Source organism: Aspergillus campestris (genome assembly GCF_002847485.1).
Source record: "Aspergillus campestris IBT 28561 chromosome Unknown P168scaffold_4, whole genome shotgun sequence".
Classification (NCBI taxonomy): domain Eukaryota; kingdom Fungi; phylum Ascomycota; class Eurotiomycetes; order Eurotiales; family Aspergillaceae; genus Aspergillus; species Aspergillus campestris.
The window spans coordinates 1,383,969-1,408,536 of NW_020194339.1; the positions used below are offsets into that span (position 1 = coordinate 1,383,969).

The 24,568-nt window shown below is 52.8% G+C and overlaps 7 protein-coding genes across 7 annotated transcripts; 2 read left to right on the top strand and 5 right to left on the bottom strand.

Moving 5' to 3' along the window:
• Nucleotides 1-176: 176 nt before the first annotated feature.
• Nucleotides 177-5,718, bottom strand: P168DRAFT_232659 (uncharacterized protein; the record flags this gene model as incomplete). The annotated part of the gene is made up of 6 exons (XM_024833329.1): nucleotides 177-221; nucleotides 307-3,457; nucleotides 4,310-4,707; nucleotides 4,778-4,902; nucleotides 4,977-5,401; nucleotides 5,489-5,718. The coding sequence occupies 6 exons, from the start codon at nucleotides 5,716-5,718 to the stop codon at nucleotides 177-179; spliced, it is 4,374 nt and encodes a 1,457-aa protein (XP_024694390.1).
• Nucleotides 5,719-6,304: 586 nt separating this feature from the next.
• On the top strand, nucleotides 6,305-7,207 carry P168DRAFT_296145 (oxygenase MpaB family protein; the record flags this gene model as incomplete). Its single annotated transcript, XM_024838093.1, has 1 exon — nucleotides 6,305-7,207. The coding sequence occupies one exon, from the start codon at nucleotides 6,305-6,307 to the stop codon at nucleotides 7,205-7,207; it is 903 nt and encodes a 300-aa protein (XP_024694391.1).
• Nucleotides 7,208-7,954: 747 nt separating this feature from the next.
• P168DRAFT_221156 (Zn(II)2Cys6 transcription factor) lies at nucleotides 7,955-10,364 on the top strand (the record flags this gene model as incomplete). Its single annotated transcript, XM_024833100.1, has 4 exons — nucleotides 7,955-8,644; nucleotides 8,869-9,485; nucleotides 9,545-9,733; nucleotides 9,794-10,364. Coding segments are annotated over 4 exons (2,067 nt in total), but the record flags the coding sequence as incomplete, so codon positions are not given.
• A 527-nt stretch (nucleotides 10,365-10,891) lies between these two features.
• P168DRAFT_309992 (P-loop containing nucleoside triphosphate hydrolase protein) lies at nucleotides 10,892-18,293 on the bottom strand (the record flags this gene model as incomplete). Its single annotated transcript, XM_024839359.1, has 6 exons — nucleotides 10,892-12,297; nucleotides 12,360-13,127; nucleotides 13,180-14,843; nucleotides 14,913-15,249; nucleotides 15,305-16,738; nucleotides 16,814-18,293. 6 exons carry the CDS (start codon nucleotides 18,291-18,293, stop codon nucleotides 10,985-10,987), a joined length of 6,996 nt encoding a protein of 2,331 aa, XP_024694393.1. The 3' UTR covers nucleotides 10,892-10,984.
• A 1,607-nt stretch (nucleotides 18,294-19,900) lies between these two features.
• On the bottom strand, nucleotides 19,901-20,575 carry P168DRAFT_289220 (uncharacterized protein). Its single transcript, XM_024836950.1, has 2 exons — nucleotides 20,375-20,575; nucleotides 19,901-20,254 (listed from the first exon to the last, which is right to left on the bottom strand). The coding sequence occupies exons 1-2, from the start codon at nucleotides 20,394-20,396 to the stop codon at nucleotides 20,106-20,108; spliced, it is 171 nt and encodes a 56-aa protein (XP_024694394.1). The 5' UTR covers nucleotides 20,397-20,575; the 3' UTR covers nucleotides 19,901-20,105.
• Nucleotides 20,576-20,817: 242 nt separating this feature from the next.
• P168DRAFT_266534 (3-oxoacid CoA-transferase) lies at nucleotides 20,818-22,928 on the bottom strand (the record flags this gene model as incomplete). Its single annotated transcript, XM_024834979.1, has 8 exons — nucleotides 20,818-20,981; nucleotides 21,042-21,263; nucleotides 21,317-21,434; nucleotides 21,481-21,512; nucleotides 21,565-21,946; nucleotides 22,000-22,186; nucleotides 22,273-22,557; nucleotides 22,640-22,928. 8 exons carry the CDS (start codon nucleotides 22,926-22,928, stop codon nucleotides 20,847-20,849), a joined length of 1,650 nt encoding a protein of 549 aa, XP_024694395.1. The 3' UTR covers nucleotides 20,818-20,846.
• A 184-nt stretch (nucleotides 22,929-23,112) lies between these two features.
• Nucleotides 23,113-24,082, bottom strand: P168DRAFT_326111 (uncharacterized protein; the record flags this gene model as incomplete). The annotated part of the gene is made up of 2 exons (XM_024841085.1): nucleotides 23,113-23,947; nucleotides 24,023-24,082. 2 exons carry the CDS (start codon nucleotides 24,080-24,082, stop codon nucleotides 23,324-23,326), a joined length of 684 nt encoding a protein of 227 aa, XP_024694396.1. The 3' UTR covers nucleotides 23,113-23,323.
• Between the last annotated feature and the right edge of the window lie 486 nt (nucleotides 24,083-24,568).

The window sequence follows — 24,568 nt, forward strand, 5'->3', positions numbered from 1 at the left end:
ATATGTTTATCCATGTACGGTGTTTCTTTTTGTTTTGTTTTGTTTTCCTTTTTACTGTCATCATGTTCATTATCTGCTAACATTAGGGACATGACTATCATCCATAAAACGCTATCACTCAAGCAACACAAAATATCGCGTCTTCATCCCGTCGTTGAAGTCCCAACCGGTGAGCTCTACAACTTGATATTGCTCAAGATATCCGACAACATCGGTAGTAGCTGTATCACAAAATTAGCCAAATACCCTCTTTTGTGGGGGGGGCAAAGCGGTGGGGGAGATCAAGTCAAAGGAAACAAATCTCACCGCAACAACAGCCTTCACCAACGGAATCACATTCTCCACCAGTGTCGGAAGGATATTTCCCGAAAAGATAGGAACGATAGAGTGTACCAGGCCCGGGAGCGACTCGAGCACGGTCTCAATATCATCTACTAATGCGGGCGTCAATGCCTTTGTCACGCCATCCACAAGCTGCGATACCGCGTCCCCGTTGAGCAGCGGCAGCAGGCTGTCGAGGATCTCGGGGACGGCGTCTAGGAGGGATGTGATTGCGCTGCTGGAAACCACGGAGAGGAGGCTTTGTATAACGGGCGACGCGGCGTGGAGCACCGAGCCGATGCTGTCCATTGTCTTTGGCGTGATGAGGTCTTTGAGGATGTCTTCGCTGGGGAGGATGATGTCTTTGTGGAAGAGGGGCATGACGTCTTCGAAGAGGGCTGGGGTTACGTTGACGAGACTGCCGACGTCTTGGACGAGGTCGACGGTGAGGACTGAGGAGATGGCACGGTTGATTGGGGTCATGAGGGTCTTGTTGAAGATGGGGACTACGCTGTGGAGGAGGGGTGGGAGCGAGGCGAGAACTTTCCCTAGGTCTGTGACGGATTGCTCGGTGATCAGGCTTGCTAGTCCTGCTTCCAGGGCGAGGATCACGTCGACGTTGAGGATCTCGAGGAGGCCGTCAAGGATCTTCGGGAGCCCGGCGACGAGTTCTTTCACGGGTTTGTTGTTGATTATGGGGATGAGATCTTTGAGGATGGGGATAACGGCTGTGATCAACGAGGTGACGGCGTTGACGGTGTCCGGAGTGGCCAAGCTGGATAGCAGATTTCCCACTGCTTTCACGAGCTCCGGGGTGAAGATCGGGGCGAGGTCGTGGAGCAATGGTGGGACGATGGCTAGCACTTTGCCCACGTCTTTGATGAACTGTGGGGTGAGGAGGTCCGTCAGGATCTTCACCAAGGACGCGATCGTGTCGCCGTTCAACAAGGGAAGCAGGTCGTTGATGATGCCTGGCAAAGCGACAAGTACGGATTCCACAGCCGAGATCAGGTCCTTTGTCAGGACCCTGGGAATCATTTCCTCGAGCGGTGGAAGAAGAGGTAGCACGGCATGCAATAACCCCGGAACTGCCGCCAGAACCTTTCCGATCTCGTTGATGAATTCCGGGGTGATGATGTCGACTAGCATCTTTTCGAGCTGTGGAAGTAGAGGTAAGAGCACTTGAATAAGCCCCGGAACCTTGTCGATCAGCGAACCAAGCGTCTTGATAAACTCTGGAGTGACTATCTTCTTGATAAGATCTTCCAATGGCGGGATCAGAGGTAAGAGCGTTTGAAGAAGCCCAGGAACCATGTCGATCAGTGATCCAAGCGCCTTGATCACCTCGGGGGTGACTATCTTCTTGATGAGATCTTCCACCGGCGGAAGAAGGGGGAGAAGTATGTCAAGCAGTCCGGGCACTTCCTTAAGCAGAGATGTGATGGCCTTCATGAACTCAGGCGTTATAATGTCCTTGATCAATTGCTCAATCGGCGGCAGCAGAGGCAGCAGGGCTTTCACAAGGCCAGGTAGTCCCTCGATGACCTTTCCAACCATGTCAATCATTTCTGGGGTGAGAAGTTGTGTGAGGAGATCTTCAAGCTTGGGAACAAGCGGCAGTATGGTGTTGATCAACCCTGGTACGAGTTCAAGGAGTGACTTGATGTCGTTGATGAACTCGGGCGTCAGAATCTCCTTGACGAGGTCACCGAGTGGCTCGAGCAAGGGCGTCAGCTGTTTGACAATTGGTGGTAGGGCCTTGAGAAGGCCTCCAACGTCTTTAACGAACTCTGGGGTGAGGACATCCTTGAGGATATCGCCTAGTGGCTTGAGAAGAGGCACAAGGCCGTTGATGATCGACGGCAGGTCCTTGAGTAGTGACTTGATCGCCTCCGTCAGTTCCGGCGTTATAAGATCGGATATGAACTCTATGAGTGGCTTGATCAGGGGTAAAATGTCCTTGACAAGCGGCGGAAGAGCCTTGACTAAGGATGACAGCTCCTTGATTATCTCCGGAGACAATATTTCCTTGATGAGGTCCAGTAGTGGCCCGATGACGTCTGGACCAAGGAGAGGGGCGATTTCCTTCAAAATGGGTGGCAGGGATCTCAGTAGAGAATTGATCTCCTTGATGAAGTCCGGCGCGGCGATGGTTTTCACCAGGTCGAGAATAGGCCCGACTGTGTTGTTGCCCAAGAGCGGTTGCAGGTCGTGAAGGAGTGGTCGGACCGCGCTGAGGGTCTTCGATAGGTCGTCTATAAACTCCGGAGTCGCATTCTTTGTGATCAGCGACTCTAAGGCCTTGAGTAACTCCGGGTTCAAGATTGGTTTGATACCCTCGAGGAGTTCGGGGAGTGCCTTGATCACGTCCCTCACTTCATCACTGGTCAAAAGATCGAGTATTTCTTTCAAGATTCCCGGCAGTGCAATGAGGTCCTGGAAGACGTTGTCGATGTCTTTCACAAAAGAGCCATTCTGGAAAATTGCAGAGAGGTCTCCCCCTTTGGCCGAGGAGAGCGCAGGCTTTAACCCTGCTACCGTACTGATCATGGCCTTGGTATCCTTGATGGTGTCATCGTCAAAGAATCTGGACGCCTGACCGACGAGTCCTGCGGTGTCTTTGACGAAGTCCGGCGTGAACAGACTGGCTATATTCTTAAAGCCATCTTCGAGGCCACGGAGGTCTTTGAATGGTGATTTGTCCGAGTTACTCCCACCTAGGCCCCCGAGAAAGTCATCAAGTAGGCCATGGTCTTTTTCACCGTTAGATGAAGAGGACGGCTGTGGTAGGGCGCTTGAAGACAACGTTGTGCTATGTGCCTTTTTCGTTGTTTCTGACGACGACAACGATGTTGGATCCGAGTCCGGAAGTGGAACGACTTGGGTGACCTTGTCCGCAGCCGAAGAGACGAAATCCTTGACCGGATCTTTGGGGCCGTCCTGCGGCGAGTCGCTTGGGACATCCGGGCCTGCATTCACGAGCGGCGATGCAACACCAATGTCTGTTGGAGAGTGCTTGGAGCTGTCCACCGTCGACGACGCCTGGTCCTCCGTCGCAGAAGGACCCGACGACGTGACGGTTGGATCTGCCGCCAGCGATCCTGCAGCCAGCAGGGCGACAAGGGTCGGAAGAATTCTCATGGTCAACGAGTGATCAGACAGAAACCGACTAAAACTCTTGAGCGTCGAGAGTTACTGACTCGAGTAGAGCCATCGACAACTCTTATGAATAGGCCGTGAAGCCGCTCAATCCCGGCCCATACTCACTTGCCTCGGACTGAAACCACCACCGTGACCATCTTTCCTGGCTTGTTCTCTGCTCCCCGTGATAGCTCGTTCCGTCGGAGGTGTCTGAACCATGGCGGCCCTTTCTGAAAGCCCCCTTCCAGTGACTTACGTGAAAGAGAACCCCAAACCCTTCGCCTAGGCACGCTACCCCGCCTACTCCAGCGCATCTCTCCAAGGTGGCGCGACGATAGCGGTCCGAGATAGCGTGCGTGAATATTGTCTAGAGCGAGAGGGGTGACAGAATTTCCGAACTTGTTATATTGGTGGCGTAGAACCAATATACCAAGTTGCATAGGGTTAATTTATTTATGGCAAAACATTACCTCGGACCGCTGGGTGGGCCCGTGTGGGGGGGGGGACTATCCCATGCGGGGGTAGTGCATTAACCTCTGCTCAGGAGATGAATTGAATCATATCATTGGCGGTGATCCTGCGCAGGGGCTCAACTTTTCGCGTGAGATGACTGGAGACAGGGAAATGCTCCGAGAATTATAGCGTGGGAGGGACTCAAATGGTGGACTTGACGCACGGTCGTCACTTTCCCTCCCCGACTCAGGCTTACCGAGTCATACAGATGGATACGCAGTCGACACGATGATTCATTAATGCATTAATGCTAGTAGACACGGATATGCCATATAACCCCTTCGTGGAATGGTGTCAATCCATTGACTAACACAGCCAATCGCAAAATGGTCACATATTAGGCCCACTCGACAAGTCTGTACCCCGCAACGCCTCAGTCACATTCGACATGACCCCGGGATTAGAGTCTATGAGCTCCGAAACCGACCCTATGAGCACCTTGAGAACAGGCACCTGCGTACTGACGGTCAGATTGCTCAGCACCTTCTCGAAGTAGGGGAGATGTAGTCCGTTCGCGACGACCGATTGCCCCGAGGCCCAGAGCTTCACCTGCAGCTGGCTTAGCGAGTCGGCTTCCGCGGCTAGAACGGTTGCGACGTTGCTGAGCGTCTTGCCAATGTCGAGGATACCCCGGAGTGGGATGGTATTGTTGCCTGGGTTGAGGAGGACATTGTTGATGGTGCCGTTGCCAAGGACGAGGTCGTCGATTTTGAGCGCCAGGGTCACGTTGCCCTACATGTGTTGATTGCGTGTGAGTATCTCAGTAAGGGGACAGGACATGGAGGTGAGAAAGTGGGCTTACCAGGGCGAAGGTGACGCGTGAGTGGTTCGGAATTGTCGCCTCTCCAACCAGGTTCGATCCATCTTCTTTGGGGGGAATGGCGAGGCTTGCTGTGTCAAGAGAGAAGCCATTGAGCTGGTCGAGACCTGCGTGTCGTAGATCAATCCGTCGTCAGCAAGGACTGCGTGGGAGAAACAGGATAATTTTCGGATGTGCACACCATCTAATTCAATGTCTTTGTCCAGCTTCAGTGGAACTTTGAGCTTCCCAAGATGCGCCGTTGTCTTTCCATACGCCGATAGAATAAATCTCTTGGAGTAGACGGCTTTGGACAGAAACTTGATAAATTCATCTTGATCTCGGATCTTCGTCGTCTGGTTCGAGACGGTGATGGCGGATTCTCCCTTGAGGCGGATGTGTCCCAAGGGGGCCGTGATGTAGGGCTTCATCGGTTTGACCTCCCGGTTGAAGAGATTGAGATCCAGGGGGTCAATGGTGACGCTCAACCCCAGCGGGACCTTGAGTGAGGCGGAAAGCGAAAAGGTGATGCTGTCGGGTGTTGGCTGCAGCACTTGGGCGAACTTAATGGGGATGGCGGCATCGTCCACCAGTCTCTGCGCGATGGCGGGAATGATGACGAGAAAGCTAGGGGGAGAGAAAGAGAGGTATGGATTAGCGAAAGTGACTGGCCAGTGAGCCAGGAGGTTATCAATGGATGAGTGAATGACCTACAAAACGGGGAGAAAGATGGCCAGAAATACCACCGCGGCGATGCCATAGCACAACCAGTACCGCTTGAAGTGCTTCCAAAATTTGGGCCAGAATCCTACGGGCTGGCTGGTCTTGGAACCTATGTGTCGTTGTTTGTCCCCCACTGCGCGTTCAGCTTGGGCTTCGTCGCGTTCATCTGAAGAAGACTGTGACTCGACCGACACTTTGGATGGACCTATGCCAGCGGACATGCGCGAATCTCCAATGGGCATGATGGGCAATGAGGAAAGTCAACTCAGCGCCAAAACAATACAAATCCAGTGGGGACCAGTCTTGATTGACTCTAGATAGCATCAGTTAGTACTTGTAGCTTTCCATGTTCTTGCGCATGGTCGATGGCGCGTGCCCAAGCCGGGGAAATTAGCCCTAAGTATCGCATCCACGACGGTTAGGGAATCCATGACTGCTTTTCGCCTGTGACCACGAGTCCCCCGCTTCAGCCGTGAGATGGCGAGTGCTAGCTGCATGAGCCGGTCAAAATTTGGAGGTAGATCCACTAGACCCCGGACGGTGAACCCTGGAGGATTGATTCTCTGCGGGGGAGGTCATCTTAGGGTTTCTGCTCCCTCGGTCCGTATACCGCGGCGCCGCCAACCTTTACACCCACCACGTCAAACGAGCTGCAACCACTCTTGCATCCTACCTACGTTTCCAGAGACAATATAATTTCCTCATTGAAAGCATGCGTCGACCACTTCAGTAGGAGATGTACGACTATCGTCCCTTATCCTCAACATGGCAGCACACAAGGCGCCCGCGACCAACGCTCCAACCACAATGAAACCATCGCAACTCTCACCCAAAGAAGACGGAGACCAACCAGAAAGCGAGAAAGTAATGATCGACACGGAGAAGCAGCCCCTGAGCAACATCCCTTCAGACGAGTTGCTCGACCGGCTCCAAAACTCCCATGAGGTCCAGAAAGTCGTCCGCGAAGGCATCCTGCTCGCGAGCGGCGCCGCCGCCATCCTCCTCCAGGTCGCAATGCCCGGAGTGGCCAAAGGCGTCGACAACCACAGCAGCTTCGCGTACAAGCCACTGCGCCGACTTCGTACGACCCTCACCTTCGTCTACTGCATGTCGTTCGGCACGCGCGACGAGAAACGCGCCCTCATCACCATGGTGAACCGCGCCCACGCCGACGTCCAAGGCCCGGACTACTCCGCCAACGACCCCGAGCTCCAGGTCTGGGTCGCCTCGACGCTGTACGCCAGCGGCATCTTCATGTACGAAGAAGTCTACGGCCCCATGGACTCCGCTCGCGCCGACCACGTCTACCGCGAGTTCTCCGTGCTCGCCGTCTCCCTCCGCGTCCCGTCCGAGATGTGGCCTCCCTCGCGCAAGGCGTTCTGGAAGTACTGGGACTCGGCTGTTGAGAAGTTAGAGATCACACCCCATGCGCGACGCGTCGCGCACGACCTCCTGTGGAATAAGCATCTGTTTCTGCCCCTGCGGATGGGCCTGCCTGTTGTGCGGCTAATGACGGCGCAGATGCTGCCGGATAGTGTGCGCGAGGCGTATGGGTTGAAGACGGGCAGGTTCCAGAGGATCTTTTACAGCTCAGTGATACTGGGGGCTAAGATTGGTTATCCTGCGATTCCGAGATTCATTCGCACTATCCCGTTGCAGTTTTACATGAAAGATATGAGGCGGCGGTTGAAGAAGCGCGGCCAGGTTTGATGTGTCTTATTTTGATCACCTTTTTTGTGTTAGTTGTTGCTTATTGTTTTTATTGATTTATCTAATGGTTTGGTTGTGCTACTTCTCCTTCCTGTTTCTGTGCCCTAGAATGTCGAATGAATTTAGATGTTGCGATAACAGTGACCTTAGCCCTATACCAAATGTTGGTCAACATTTCGGCGTAGCTGTTATGATTTGATGAATTGACTCATGCCGCTTGGAGGCTTCAGCGCAAGCTGGTTTTGAAATTCCTTTCGCAGCTGGTACATCATGTCGCCTAGACCTTTTCTCTGCAGTCATATGTCAATGGATATCCAAGGTATATCACTCGCAGCCGTGGACCGGGGTATATCTGAACCCATGCCGTCCGCTCGGCAGGACAGACTGCACTAGTAGCCCTAACTTGTGACCGCGTGCTTTCCTACAACATTCTGCAGAATGCGTCATTTACCCCACAATCTATACGGCGATATGCGCGAGTTAGTCTGCCCAGATGGTCTGGCCTCGACGACCAAAATCACATATCTCGGGCAGATCCATGCGGTGGCTGACAGGGATCAGTCCGAGGTAAACCATCGGGACAATGCCAGCCCCGCAGGATGATCGGCCGTGTCCGGTGGCTTGGTTTTGTGCGGAGAACCTCGCTCACCCCCATGGGGTGAGTAGATTTCCCCAGATAGTGCGCCGGACAGCCGGAGACGGGCACGGTGATGACACTCGCGGAACACGACCCCGTCGAGGACGCAAATGGAATCGGTCAAAGACATGGTATGGCCTGAACGGCGCATTCGACGAGCAGCAGCCGCGTGCTACCGGTGTCACTGGCGCAAGGTCCGCTGTGATGCCGCCGTTCTCGGATCGCCTTGCACAAACTGCACGCTGGATAGAAGAACGGACTGTACGTTGCGCCCAAACGTGACAGCACGCTTCAAAAGGCTCCAACAAAACGGGAACCCACAGTCCGGCGCGTCAGCCGAGATCATCCCGCCCACGGCCCCCGGATTGAGTGCATATGAAGCGGCGCCAGAAGTCATCTCATCGCCATCCCCAGACATCCGGGTCCCGGAGCCATCGACGCAGATAGATCTCGCTGATGGGGTGTGGAACGGGGCTGGAGACCCTTGCAGCGTCGACGGCCTCGTGGTGGAAGACAGTAGCACCGCAGCCCCAGGACAGTACTTCCTTGCCCTGGATCGAGTATCGTCTCTTCCGATGGATGATGTGCACGTTCTGGTCACCAATGGCTCGCTTGACATTCCCCCCAAGGATCTGGTAGATGTGTTCCTGAGAAAGTATTTCCTCGTTATCCACCCATCGCTCCCTATTCTCAACGAGGTCCAGTTCTGGAATATCTACCTGCACGCCAATGGGAATCTCAACCCCAGCCAGAAGGTGTCACTGTTCGTGTTTCAAGCGATGCTCCTTGCAAGCTGTTCGGTATGTCGCGACGGGACTGTTCCCCGATGTCGTCGACGTCTCCCTGACAATCTTCTCCCCTCCCTAGTTCGTTCCGGTCGACGTTCTTCAGCAGTGGGGATTTGGCAATGTGCACGAGGCCAAAAGGGCTCTTTACACGCGAGCCAAGGTAACGCACTCTCGCCTGGACACTTCCATAACCCCCGAGTCCACAAATCCCAGTTCGCTCAGCTAAGCCAACACAGGTCCTCTATGATACGGGCTTCGAAAGCAACCCACTAGCCAGAGCTCAAGGCGCAGCGCTGCTCACCTTTCACACGACGGCCGAAGACCCCGAAGCCACAATGACATGGAACCTCTGTTCTATCCAGAATGCGATCGCGATCGGCCAGGACACGCAAGTACCAGACGCGGACGCCAGCCGCATTGCCAAAAAGCGGCTGATCTGGTCAGTCTTTGTGCGCGACAGGATCCTGTGGCTGGGGCGACATCGCCGGCCGCAGTTCATTTCTGCCAACTTCAACGTGACAACCGACTACTTGGACGAAGACGACGTCGCGGACGAGATCATGTTCTCGCCGGTGTATGGGGCCGACGCAAAACGCTCGCTGCTGAAGATCTTCCAGGCCCAGTGTCGGCTCGCGGTGATTCTGACGGGGGTCATCTCTATCGCCTTCACCAGCTCGGATGGCTACGTCCCGCGACTGTCCTGGCAGGGGCTCCAGCAGAGTCTGGCAAGGGTCGAGCGGCTGAAAAGTCGGCTTGCGCTGTGGAAAGACGAAGTCGATGTCCAGGTCCCGATGCACAACCCGCAGCACGAGATCATCGATGTCATTGTCAACCTCACATACATGTACTATCAGTATGTGTCACGGATGGAACACGGTCCGATCAATCGAAAAGGATACTGACACAGACCAGAAATGCCCGCATGGCACTATCCCACCACCAGACCCTGCTCGTCGAAGAGCACGTCGAGATGATCCAGGAGCGCTCCGCGACAATCCTCCTGGGAATCGCCAAAGACCTCCAGAGCTCCATGTCGCATCTAACGCAAACCATGGCCTTCTTTGCCTCTCGACACCTCCCCGAAAGTATCCCCCTCAGCGTGTAAGTACCTCCCATCCATTCCTCCAGATCACCACCTTACAAGCAACGGAACGCCATCAGTCTCGCCTACTGCGGCACCCCATTGATCCTCTCCGCCATTGACATGCACCTCTCCCCATCCTACACACACTCCCTCAATCGCCAGCACAGCCTCAACAACTGCACCGAAGTCATCCGCCAGTCTCGCGAAGCCTACGACGTCACCGAGCTCTTCTCGAACGGCACAAACCACATCCTCCAGCTGGCCTACACCATCACCCAGAACCTCTTCCGGGACACCAACAACCCTCCCTCCCCAGCACACCACCCCGAGAATGCGCCCTTTACCAACCTGCGCGTCACAAGCTGGATCCACGCCTTTTTAAAACACCCGCGGGCATATCTACTGCTGTCGACCTGCATCGACAGCAGCCTCGCGACCGGCCATCTCCCGCCAGATGGATCCTTCCTCCCGGCGATCGTCCGCCAGACAGTGCCGCTCACGCTGGGTGTGGCCAGGCTTCCGTGGGCGATCGACGCGCCTACTCCCCCCGTTGGTGGCAAACGGCACCGTATTGGCCGTGCGTGTAGCCGTGACGAGGGGACATTTCAGCTCCCCCTCGACGATACCTGGTACTGGTCACTTTTGCACAGCCGGGAGGGCGAGGGATCTGAGTCGGATTGTCAGATGGTGAGAACTGCTGAGTGTTGGCCTGAACAGGAGGAGCAAGGGAGGGTCCGGGAAGAGGATGGGGAAGACGGCCTGGACCGGAGTCTGGATTTCTTCGACTTTGATACTTGATGATATAGTGTTAAGTGTGTAGTGATGTTTGCGAATCTATGGTCTCAGGGACTAAGGTATGGGACGACTGGGTTTGCGCTGCGTAGTAATGATGACCACATTGGCTACTGATTGTGGGCAGCTATTTTTTTCTTTGTTTTCTTTTCTTCATCTTTGTTACCAGGATGATTTGTAGGGCTTCTGCTGGTCACAGATCAGCCGTAAAGAGTAGAAAGATGAATATGAACGAGAAGAATACCAGAAGACATGTACACCAAATTAGAAACTTATACTCACATTATGGAGGAGCCCTTGATCTCCCGGAGTATCAAGAATCTGTGATCTATCATGCTAATATCATCATGACCGCTACGCCAAAACGTTGACCAACGATTGGTACAGGGCTTAACCTGACTGATTTTCCAACACTTAATCCCACATGAAAAGTGAGGCTCAGTACTCGACCACACAGGGTAGATAGAAAATCAACGCTATGCCAGCTGTGCATCAGACACTATATGGCTCCCACCTGCACACCGATATCCACCGTCTTGTTTGATCCATCGAAAACCTACAGGGCACACCCCCATTTCTCTCAATTTTTTCTGTGCTTTCTCCTCCTGCCGCTGCCTTTCCTCTCTCGCGGCTTTCTCCTTCTTGAGCTTCTCAAGAACCGCCTCCTGCTCGCGAAGTTGAGCCAAACGCTGCAGTCGAGCTTGTTCGTGGCGTCTTTTCGCCTCGTCATCGGGAGCCGTCGGGGGTGCGATGACCTGCTCTTTCATTTTCTGGAGAATCCCCCGCTCCCTTGTCTCGGCTTCCTGCTGCTTCGTGTCTTCCTGTGCAAGGGCGAGGGCCCCGGCTTTGTCTTTCTGTAGTTGATACCATACCTCGTCGCTGACGCCAGCATCTCGCGGTCCGGCTTCGGCTTCAACCGGTTGGTGCTGCGCTTCTTCGTCGTGCTCTTCAAAAACTTCGATAATTTCTGGCGACGAGGAGTGAACGGTCGAGGTGCTTATCTTCGGGCGATACGAGGTTTGAGACAGCGGGGCGGGTTGAGGCTTCTCTGTGCCGTCCTGGCAGAGAGACAATCGCTTGGGTAATGGTTTCTCGCGGGACGCTCGATCATTGACCATGTCGCCAAGAGCCTCCAGTACATGCGATTCTGTCACCACCACGGCGGTGACTCCACTAGTTTGTAAGGCCTTGCGGAAAATAGACTTTGCTAAAGTTTCAACATCACGAGCATTTGCCCACCCGGTTGTATGGGAAAGCGTCTCGAAGTGTTGGGTCACCGTCATGACAAAAGTCTCCTGCGGTCTTTCCAGTGGACCTAGGTCGAACCCCACGTCTCCGTTTCCCTTGGCGCTGACGCTCTTCTGCCGTTTGGATAAGAGCGTGGTCAGGAGCTGAACACAGTGCCCGGGAGACAGAGGGTGGAATTGTATAGACTCCGGGAATCGACTGGTTAGGCCCGGGTTGATGGACATCAGCTCGTTGACTTCGTCGTCATAGCCCGCGAGAATGATGATGAGCTTGTGGAAAAACATAGGCTTGGTGATACAGTCGACCAGCTCATCCATTGCTTCTTTGGCGTAATTTCCCTCCGCAAGACGATATGCCTCGTCGATGAAAAGGACTTTGCCGAGGGCATTCTCGAGCAGTTTTTGGGTCTTCGGGCCTGTCTGTCCTACATATTGACCCACTAGGTCAGTAGCGGAGGCTTCCACTACCTCCGTTGAGGCCAGTAGACCCATGCTGTAGTAAACTTGGCCCATCTTTTTTGCGGTGCTTGTTTTTCCCGTGCCTATAACACATCAGAATTTGCGGATACGACCAGCTTGAAAGATACTGGTAACAGCGACTTACCTGGTGGCCCGCGGAAGAGGAAGTTGTAAGGTACCTCCTCACCAATTTCCATATTTAGGGCTCTGAGGCGCCTCACAAGTTGCTGGTAGTCTTCCAGTTTGGAAATTATATCCTCGGCCCCCACCACGCCTTCGAACAGCTCTGCAACATTGGCCTCTCTATCAGCGCGATCATGGTCCTCGTCAAAGTCCGGGGCGTCAAACACGGCTGCTAATGCATAATCGGCACCCGGCAGGGAAGAGATCCGCTTCTGCAGACGCATCTTAGCAGAGTTCAGAAGGATATCAATCTCTCCTGCATTCCCAAAGTTCAGGCGGTTGCGGGCTCGCTCGATCATTTCCAGGGCCACTGTCCGGCCACGCTCGGTGATCCCAAGATCAAGCCCTTTGAGCTTCAGTGTCAAGATGGAATCCATCTGTTCCTTGGTGAAGTCTTCGAAAACAAAGGCCTGGTCGATGGGGAACCGGCGACTGAGACCCGGATTGACATTCTGGAACATTTGCTGCATCTGGTCCTTGTAGCCGAGGAGCAGCACACATCGATCTTCACCGGGGGTACTCTGGACTTCGGCCACGATGGTGTCGACAACGGCGGCTCGGTATGGGTCGCTTTGGGAGGTTCCTTCGGTGGAGGTCCCTCCCGCAAAGAGACCGTAGGCTTCGTCAATCACCAAAACCTTGCCAGCTGTCGAAGAGAGAATTCCCTTGGTGTTCTTCTCCGACTCACCCATTGCACTCCCGATCAGATCGGAAGGATTCTTGATTACCACTACCGAGTTTTGTCAGATAACCCTATGACAAGCTTTTGTTGATATGCTCACCTTCTCCGTTGGATAACAACCCCAGATCCACCAGGATCTGACCGTACAGCTTCGCCACGGTCGTTTTTCCGGTGCCGGGAGAACCCAGAAAGACCTTGTTTAAGCCATATTCGATGGGATGTTGTTCACTGAGCTCCCGCTTGTAGTTCCAGCTGATGGTACCTAGAAGTGCTTGGATCGACTCTTTGACGGCATCCAAACCGATCATCACTTTCAATTTCTTCCACGCCTTCGAACGCTCCAAAGCTTGGGTTGGCTCTGGTCCAATCAGATCCTCCCTCGTGAGAAGGAAATTGTCGACTAGAGACTTGGATCTTCGCCTCGCTCTCTTCAGTCGGTCAGACTGGCGGTCGGCAATTTTAGAAATGACGTTCTCGATGGCTCGTGCATTTCCGAATCCCTCGCTGCCACGACCTCGTCCAACACGGCGAGACACAACACGGCAGAATATCCCCCCAAGCCCATCCTCCACCTTCATCTGCTGTCTCCATCTCGACTCGATCCCTCGCCCTAGAATCTTCAGCAACTCGCCATCATCATAGTCGTGGAATTTTAGCTCATGTGGAAAACGGCTCGGCAAGCCAATGTTGTGGGCGAAGAACTTCTCCATAGGCCTCTGGTACCCGGCCAGAATGAACACCATCTTGCCGGTGAGATTCTCTACTTCGGCTAGAAGGAAGTCGAGGACTTGCGTGCCTCCAAAGCTGCTCTGGGTCAGTTGATACGCCTCATCGATGAACATAGCCCCTCCGCCATCTTCCAGAATCTTGTCGAGGATCTTCTTGCATCCCGAGACACCGTCATTGGCCAGCCTGGAACCTGTTGTCTCGACGAATTCTGTCCCAGGTATTACACCCATGGACGCAAGAAATTTTGCGTACAGTCGTGCTACCGTCGTCTTACCTGTGCCGGGATTGCCAAGCAACACCGTCCCGAACCGCTCACGATCAAGCTTGACATTTTGGGAAACGGCAATATCGACTTTGGCTTTGATGGCCAAAAAGTTCTCTTTGACAGACTCGAGTCCAATCATTCCCATCAGCTGATCGATTTCTTCGCTCCTGGCATTCATGAACTGCTTTTGATATTCCCAGTCATCTTCTGATGGTGACGATGTCTCGGTCTCTTGGGGCTCGCTGGGATCCTCTTTCACAACGGTGCTCGGCTGACCATGTGTCGATTCAGGGGTCGCTGGTGGGGTGATTTGTGCCCCGGCATTCGTGACGTTCACTTCGTTGGTCGTACGAATTGGGGAGATGAGCTGTTGCGGGACATTGCGAGTTTTGGGAGACTTCAGATTCTCGATCTCCTGTTGATGCTGGCGAAGAATATTCTGTCGCTCCACATCGTCCCAGGCGTCTCGCTGAGTGCGCTTTAGGTGGGCAATCTCAGACTGCGCCTCAGCAAGTTGTTCCGCATATTCGTTTTGTTTTCTTTGACGCTCTGCATCCAGCTGGAGATCTCTTTGGCGTCTGCGTTGCTGCTCCTGGTCTTCGTTGACACAACTTCCGCATGCGCTGCTGGCCTTGGAACAGGGGGCTGTACGGCGGTGTCCACGAGAGCACTTCCATTCCACCATCGCGGGACAGTCCATTTTTGAGTGATCTGAGAGCTGGTGGCATTTGGAGGGGCAGTCGTGTACACCGCAGTTCAGTTTTACGCCACTTTGAAGATGTCAGTATTGCTGTATAAAGCGAAATTGGCCGCGGGGGGTGATAGGGGGGTTGTGGTACCAGGGTTCAGAACAGCCACCATCTGGACATTCCTTGTCGAAGTCTTTGGCATTTTTCAAGACGGTGGTAGTCCCGGGGTGCTGCTCGCACCTGACAGGCAGTCCATCGTAGATATGGCCATTGGTCCTCAGCTGATCCACTAGCGGTTTCCAGCATTTTTTCCCTTGTCTACTCGATAAGAAAGTATCGGAGTTTCCAATCATGATCAAAACATCGCGGGCGCGGGAGAGGAGGACGTTGACTCGCTCAGGTGCTGCCATGAACCCGATGTTGCCATGTTCGTTACTCCTGGTAAGTGACGCGATGACGATATCGCTCTCTTCGCCTTGGTAGTTGTCTTTCCATTCAATGTCAGCGTCTGGTAGTCAGAAACTGCAACTGATTCAACCTACCAATCGTGGAGAGCTTGATTGGACGCTTCCCTTGTTTAGCACTGGCCTGTGACATCAGCCCCGCTCGGACCAAATCGTGTGAGTCCAGATCGTTCAACACTGGGTCATTTTGTTTGCTCAATTCTCCCTTGAGAAGATGGAGCTGTCCCAGATACGGAGTCAGCACGACCACCCTGTCAGTACCATAACCCTGCTGTCCCAAGTACTTTACGATCTTCAAGACGAGCGACGCCTCATAAAGATTGCTTTTACTCTGTGTAGAGCCCTCGTCCCCTTTTTCGGAAACATTGTTCAAGTTCACTTCTGGCTGCTCATGCTGGATGAAGATAACGCGGTCCTGCAGGCCTCGCGGTGGTGGGCGATCCCGTGTCTTTTCACCATCTTCCAGGTCGGAATACATCAACCCACGAACCAATGTCGAGATCTCCGGGCACATTCGGTGCTGCTTTCGAAGTCTTGTGTGGGGGTACCCAGCGTGGATCAATCTTTCGAATAGCGAGACGTTGAGCTCATATCCCTCCCCCTTCTCTCGGGTAAGAGCGTAATTGTTCACCTTTGGTCGCAATTGAAGATGATCTCCGATCATGACCAGCTGCTTGGTGCTCTCGGTCATCGCTGCAAGAACGTGGGACTCGAGAATTTCTCCCGCTTCCTCAAGCAGAATGATCCCAGGTGCTGCTTGGCGAATCTCATCGAAGAACATGGCTGCTTTTGTCGTGGTGCAGCCAATGATCCGTTTATTTTCCAGGATGTGTCGAGTCTTATCTCTCCAAAGGGTATCTAGCATTCTTTGTGAGCGATTGAATTGGGATGCGTGAGATTCCAACGTCGAAGCCTGTTCCTCCAACAAAGCTCGGATCCACATGCTATTCTTCTCCTGACGTGCGGGCAGGTCCAGCTGCCACACAGCTCGACAGCTCGAAGGGATCAAATCCTTGAAAAACCCGGGCCCTTGGCCCTTTAGCCATTGATTGTAAAGGTGGTCTTTTTTGATGGCCCGCCCGTTTTTACCAGCAATGGTCATGCCGTTCGCATCCTCAGGAACACTTAGGGCCTCGAAACACTCCTCGTCTTCGAATTCGAGGTATTCTAGGATTGAGGCGACATTAGCCCCTTTTTCTTTGTATCTTGCGCAACTCGTGATCAAGTCAGATTCCTGTTCGCTGGCATCGCTCTCAACGGCATTGATCTTATTCCATGTTTGGGGGGACCGCTTGAATTTCGCACTTTGTTCGTTCAAAAGAAGAGGCTGAGTGCGTAGGGTTGACTTTGGACCTATTCGGACGATCGAACTGTGCTTTATTCCAATGTCAAGCAGATCCTCCAGGAACTGGTCCAGAGCGTGGTTGGTGTAGCACATCACGAGGATTTTCTCCGTCGTCTGATCGTGCAAAGCTTTCGCTAGCAGTGCGCCGATGAAAGATTTCCCGGTACCTATAAATCAGTCGCCCGGTTGCTACATCAGAACCACGGCCGATAGGATAGATTTATTATGCAGATTGGCCATACCTGGGGGCCCTTGTATCAAGCTAACGCTCTGTGTGAGACCTGTAATCAGAGACTGGAGTTGCGACCAATCAATCTGGACGGGTTTATCGATGCCCAAGGGGCCTGAAATGTCGCTGTTCACCTTTCCCTCTAATTTAGAGACAAGGCTGCCGGGCACCAAGCCCGACATGCCAACAGAATTGCCGTCTTCGTACAGAAACAGCTCTTCCTTGAGCGGAAGGATGGCCATATCCTGCAACCGTTTCAGGATCGGCTCGTATGCAAAGACCGATGCATCCACCAGGAAAAACTCGACGTCGTTGTACATCTTCAAGTATAAGAGACACTTCTTGAGTGCATCTTGTCCTGAGACCCGTAGCTTGAGAACGGGAGTCTCGAGAGCGAGCGACTCGATGTCTCGTTCGATAGTCGCAAAGGCCACAATTTCGTCCGCCCGAAGCAAACAGCCAAAGGCATTGTGTCTCAGAATTTGAGGGTTTTTCTCGAGGTGTTTTTTTCGGTCTTTACCAGTCATCCCTCGAATCGTCTCTTGTCCAGTCCTCCAGGTAACGCCGACGGCACATGGTTTCAGATGTCTTTTACCCGTATCTCGGCAGGCGACTGAATCCAGGGCAAGATTCCCCAGCCGCCGGGTCGGTCGACGACCCTTCTTCTTACCCTGTGCGACTTGCACGCTTTCACGTAGCTCGGATACCATGTCCTCTCTCAGAAGGCGAAACTGATTGTCCATGTGTCCGGCAACGCGCTGATCGCCCACTAATTCAAGGATCTCGTCGGCACGACAATAGAAGGGTCTTTCGGCACAGGCAAATTCGTCTGCGGTCGGAAGGATGGCAGTTTGGCGAAAGTCTGGAAAGTCATTGTCGTGGCGTCCGCCGGCCGCACTACTACCCCCTAGCTGTACGGTCGTCGTTGCGGAAGATTTCATCTGGAGAAGGTACCGGATCTTGTGTCCTAGATTTCGCAACTCGCTGGAGGAGGACATGTGGATTTCCTTGTCGTCCACGATGCACTGGGCATCAGCCATGACGTCGACACCGGACGACATTGGTAGTGAGAGCAGCTCTGTCGTCAGCCAGGCCAGGGCAAGAATACCATCCAGGTCTAATTTACGACGGGACAGCGCGTCGCGAAAAGCTAGCCACACAGTGCGTGGCTCGGCGATGATAAGAAGGATTTGCTCCAGATATTGCCCATTGCAGAGCAGTTTCACTTTAGGATCATCTAGGTAGCGGACGAACTTCGCCGTGTATTGGTTGATAAACGGTGGGGTTATGTCGAGTCGAAGTCCATATCGAAGGGCATCAAGAGCCTTGGGGCTAGCGACGAGTCGCTCGATCGTTTCGCTCGGGTCCTTGTGATGAAACAGACCTTCCAGAAAACGTTTGAAGTCATTAACGCTGCGGATTTCCCCCTTGCCATCAAGAACAGTTCTGTAGAACCTGACCAACCGCTCCGACCGAGCGTCCAATGGAGGCATTGGATCGGTAGTTCACAACGATAGAATCGCCCACAATGGAATCAGTCAACGAGCAAAATCAGAGTTGTAATTCCTACCCCGTCAGAGAACCTCGATTAGCAGCCAGCCTAGAAATAGGATGATGACTTCCTCGCATCGTGGCAACAGCCATAATATATCCCCGCCATGCAGTAATATACCATGGATGTGTTGCTTTGCCATCTGATATAGCGGCATGCCTCCCGCATGCGCTAAACGCCCCTCACTTTGCCCTGATTCACATCATCCAATAAGTCCATGAAAGTGAGCATATCAGCGCGCTTTGCCAGCCACACCAGCGCATGATGACCCGATCCCCCGCCTATCTAGTGCAACCGAGCGAAGTGGGCGCTGTTGGGCATGAGGTGGAAGACAAACATGTCTAGAGACATGCATAGGCAAAGTATGCGTTGGTCATACTAACCCGGTGGTCGCCGCAGCACCACCGTACTTCCCCGCCAATGATATCCTAGGATGGATCTGTTATAATCCGGATAATGCCCATTGAATGTGCCCAGTCGCTGATACAGGGATATGACATCCTATCTCAGGCGACGCATATGCTGTGGCTATGGATATCCGCCTGGTGTTAGATCACGACGCTACTTGGCCCACTTAGAACGAACGCTCCCAAAGATCTAAGCACACCTGGGTACTCACATAGTTCCGGACGAGTCGAAAAGCAATATGATACCCGTGTCCTGTGGTTGCGGGGAAAGAGAAAGGACGGCGAAAGATCAAGGATGGTTCAGGATGCGAAGATAGGAGAAAAGATGTGGAAGTGACTACCTGCAATCAGTGGGCGTGTCAGCTGACCTGCAGAGACCTTTTCCCTCATATTTGACCATTTTGTATCTCAACCATCTGCAACCTTTTCATAAGACTGGACATCATCAGTATAGACCATTTCTGGCTGATTTTCACCATACGTTTCCACACAAGATGCCAGACAGGACAGGGACATCTTAAATGCCGTACTAGGCTTTTGACAGAAGCAATCCAGAGGTTCGAAGTCGCGTGGATAATATATGTAGAAAGATATCCCACTATCACATAAAGAGTCGATCATCACTAAGACTAACTTCATTAAAGCAAACACCACGAAGAAAAACAATTATTTTCCTGCCTGGGGGCTGTTAGAATATATCATAGAGTCACATGCACCACAGGGTAATAGTAACAGGCAGATAACTACAAAATCACACTATTAACCAACCCCTTGGTTCTGCATATATACCCACACATATCTATATAATATAGTACCTATTTAGGACAACTGTTTACAAGAAATACAATCAGCATATGACCTACAGTCCTACAGAGTACGGATACTCCGTAGTATGACGGGATAATCTCCATCCTGACCCACTCTCTGGGCAATTTTGATAGCGTCGTTTTGATATCCACCGATCTGCATGGACAATCAACCTTCTACGGGGTAGATACTGTAGGATAATGTAGCCAAGAAATAGACAGTAATTTCCGAACCATAATATCGAATAAATAAGACATGAATAAAATCACTAAATAGCATTCAAAAACAACATGGTATCAATATGATCTCAGCCAGACGATCCCTGCCTGCCTCATTTCCGATCCCCACCTCAGCCCCAGTAGTTCGAGACACAGCAGACATATCATTTGCTACCAGATCCAACAAGCAAACCTTTCCCAAACAAACAAACGAACCTTGAACTAACAAAAACAGGCTGAAAAATAAATAAATCGATCAATAAAAATCCCACTCTTCAAGCGCCCTCCTTCCAAATCCTGCTCTCCTCAAATTCAAGGAAATTATTCCCCCACCGCCAACCCCTTCAAGATAGCCTTGGCTTCCTCGACGTCGTTGTTCTCCCACGGCTTCAGGAGATAGCTCTGCATGAAGGCTGTCCAGCCGCCGTAGCCTTTGACGATGGATCGCTCTTCGGGCGTGAGGGGGGGTTCTGTAGTAACGTCAGACATCGGACGTGTCGTTGGTCTTGGTGCCTCTGTCTCTCTCTTTTTTCTTTTGCTGCCGTGGTGGGTGCGGGATATTGGATGGATCAGAGAAGGGAGGAGCGTACGGAGACAGTCGGTGCTGGGCATTTTTATGTATGTGGTATGGGATAGTGGATGTAGTGTAGTGTAGAGTGGCGTAGTGGTAAGGTGGGTTTGAATTGTTGTAGTAATGGTGAGTGAGAGTTCTTATAAGAACCTGATCGGACAGCCACCGAGTTAGGGCAGAAAGACACTGAACTAGTTAGCGGGAAGTATGGAAATGGAAGATCAGGCGGGGCTGGAGGACTCGTTGGGTGGAAACTGGAAATATATCGGATGATGAACCCCTCGTGAATATGATAGAGTTTGGGTCGGCGTGCCACTAATGGACTGGTCACCGTGACTCATTTTACTAGTATTTACCCTCGTACTTTGAGATCTGTCTACTTTTATTCGTGTTAATTTTAGATGTTTGTATATGTCTAACGTCATCTTGGAGGGAGGAAGAGATTTATATACCATGTATAAGCCACGCGAGGCTCTGCTTACCATCAGCAACTACTCCATCAGCCCCAGCTGCGCCGCAACAACAAACGAAGCCCCCGTCTTCGCCTGCACCTCCTCCACTTTCACTCCTGGCGCAAGTTCCGTCAGCGTCAGCTGGCCTCGTGCCCTGTCGACTTCAAACACGCACTGGTTGGATCAGTGTCAGTGGCTTCTCTATCCATATAAGGCTAGTGGGATGATACGCACAAGGTCCGTAATAATGGTACTGACGCAGTTCGCCCCTGTCAGGGGCAGGCTGCACTCCCCCACGATCTTGGGAGACCCATCCTTGGCTGTGTGGCTGGTGGCTACTACGATCTTGGTTTTGTCCGGGTTGGAGATTAGATCCATGGCGCCGCCCATGCCTTTGAAGACTTTGCCGGGGATCATGTAGTTGGCTAGGTCGCCTTTGGCGCTGACTTGGAGGGCCTGTTGAAGTTAGTTTAACTGTAACCGTGGTATCTATATATGGTAGGACATACGCCTAAGATGGAGACGTCGACATGGCCGCCTCGGATCATGCCGAAGGACTCGCTGCTGTCGAATATCGAGGCTCCTGGAACTAGAGTGACGGTCTCCTTGCCGGCGTTGATGATATCCCTGTAAGCGATTAGCAACTGACAAAAATAAGGAGAGGCGAACATACGGGTCAACTTCGTCCTTAGTAGGATACGAGCCCTATATCTCTCTCAGCTCTCTGCATCATCAGGCTCAATAATTCGAAACCCACCATTCCCAGAATACCATTCTCCGACTGCACCCACACCTTGACGTCTTCAGCCAAGAAAGACGGCGCAAGGGTAGGGATTCCAACGCCCAAATTAACATAATACCCCTGTTTGAGCTCCTTCGCCGCCCTCCGAGCAATCCGGTTCCTCTGCACCAGCGCAGCCTCCGGAGCATATTTACCCTCGCTCGCTTGGTCGTCCGACCGCAGCTTTGTGATCTCAATGTGCTTGTCGTCGGCCGCAGGAACGATCCTGTTCACGAATATGCCAGGCAGATCGACGTCATTTGCATTGATAGATCCTACTGGAACGATATTCTCTGCTTCCACGATCGTCAGGGCGGCTGCCTTGGCCATGATGGGTCCAAAGGCTTTTGTAGTGTAGCTAGTCAATGTCAACAATGCCAACCGTTTTTTTTTAACTGTAGCGCAACTCACCGGAATACGCAGTTTCCGGCTTCATCTGCCTTCCAAGCGCGGAGAATGGCAACATCACCTGTGAGAGCCGTCTCCATCAAGTATGCCTTGCCGTTGAAGGACCTCGTCTCGCGGACTCTACCATGCTCCAATACCTTACCAGACTCGTCCAGCCGAGCCGGGATCTTTCCATCTTGCAGGAATGTATCTATCACAATCAGAACAAATGCAGTCGCATCTCACCCCAACAAAATAAAACAGAATAGAATAAAAATGAGAAGGGAAAATACATACGAACACCAGTCGGCGTAAAAAACGCCGGAATCCCAGCCCCCCCACACCGTATCCTCTCCGCCAGCGTCCCCTGCGGACACAACTCAACAGCAATATCCCCTTCCAAATACTTCTTCTCCAAGATTTTGTTGTTCCCCAGATAGGACAGAATCAGCCGGCTGACCTGGCCCGTCTGGATGAGCGTCGCGAGGCCGCCCTTGTCAGGTACGCCCGCGTTGTTAGACACCGCCGTCAAGGAGTGCAGGTCTTGGCGGCCTCGACGCGCGATGGCTGCGATCAGGGTTTCTGGATAGATGGATAAGTTGTTTGTTACGATGGTAGTTCTTGTATCAAATAGTGATTCGGGGGTTAATGGTGATCCACTCACCCGCGACCCCGCATAGTCCGAACCCCGAGCTGAGAATCAAGGAGCCGCTTTGGAGGTCTGCGACGGCTGAGTCTGCGGTTTTGAAAAGTTTGGAGGCGCTTCTGTCTATTTTTGGGGCTTTGGAGTTTACTGATGGCGCTGTGGAATATGTTGCCTTGATGCTGGTGCTTGTGGCCCTGAACAGCGGGCGCTGTCTGGCTCTAGGGACTGCTGTGGCGAGGATCCGGGGCCGTGCGACGATCGCTGTTCTTCGCAATAAGACCTGAGCCGGGCCGTGGAGTGTTGCCATGATGAATGGGGTATGAAGGAACTGAGATGGGGAGTAATATGATAGTTGAAGAAAATACAGGCACGGTGAGATGAAGAGTCCTGAGGCAGCACTCGGCTTATCTCCGATTTACTGTGGGCCGTCTGTCGGCTTATTTAAGTCTTTTCTACAGACTGCTGGGGTTGTTTCTTTAGAATATCGTCAGATTCAAAGATTGCCTCCAGATTATCACAGTACAAATCATGGCACGCGGGAGAAGATCCAGTCCACACTGGGAAGTCCCAATCGCTACCAAGCTGACCCATCGACCGCGTCCTCTCAACACCTTTCACCAAATTAACAACCTGTATACAAGCCAACGGACCAGCAATGGATGCGCACCACATCTCGTCACCTATTAGATAGCACGTGCCCTATTAGACAGCACGTGCGCCGACACCGATGGGAAAGCCACCCGCAGGTTCACCAGGACCAAACGGCAGTTCAACCCGATAATCGTCGGGGTTCGTCCCCGGGCATGCGCCTTCAGGATTCCCTCTCCGGAGCGCCCAGCGCTTTCGAGCAGCCGCCATGTCTCCCGTGACGATCGGCCTCAGAGTAGCCACCCTGGAAGGGCAAGTGGTCGAGGAAGTCGAGCTTGAGGTCCGGGACGCGGTGGTAGGAGGCCTGCCCGGAGAAGGAGCTGCTGTTCCGATGGCAGTCCCATTGGGTAGCGGTTGAGGGACGGTTGCGTTTAACAGCACCCGGTGGTAATAGTTGGTTTGGTCTGCGTGTCGAACGGGGCCCGTCCCAGTGGAGACTGGAGACAGGGACGCGGGGAGGGCGATCGATGCGGGCATTTCGAAAAAGCGATACCTATGATGGATGTCGCCGGGTAGGGCCATGACGGGTGCCACTATCGCGACTATGGTGAGGAAGCTGAGCTTCATGCTGAGCCTCATGGTGGTCGGATTGGGGTGGGCGCGTGAGTCGGTCAGAGGGCAGTTCGGGATTCTGACATGACCGGCGATGGTGTAGGTGGGAGGAGGTGTTCCTGGCTTCTGTGCGTGTGTCATGCAGGCGCGGGCGGGGTCTTCGTCTGGATCTATGCATGAACCGTGGTTCTATAGGGCAACCTGGCCAGGGCTATTCAGGTCATCGCGGACGAGGTCGGAAGCATCTTGAAAGTTCTTCATGGTTGAGTAGACATGACGTTGTAGGGAGAATGGATAGGGTTTGGTCGTGCTATTGGTGTATCGGCTACACTTCCGCACCTATTGGCATCAGGGGATTTCCCACACAGTTCTCAACAGTTTGGCCATGAGCGGGGAGAGTCAACTCTCCTTAGTCGAGGCCAGTCTTCAGGCAGTATAGGGTTCATTGTCCCAACCTATCTGCTCCTCGTAGGAGCACAGCGGATGGTAACTTTTATTAGTATCTATCGGCTTTACACAACAAATCGCACCACATCAGGGTAAACTGTCGTAGCATTAGAGATGTGGAACTCTAGAGGAGGCAGTATTGCTCAGTACAATAAATTAAAGGTGGTTGTCCTTGGTCTTTGTTAGCTTGAGTCTATGTTCGCACTCCTGATATCGCAGATCAGGTAGCGAAAATATATAGAAGCGGTAAGATGCCTTTATTGGCGAGGAGTGAGCTATCAAAGCCCACTGTCAAACAAT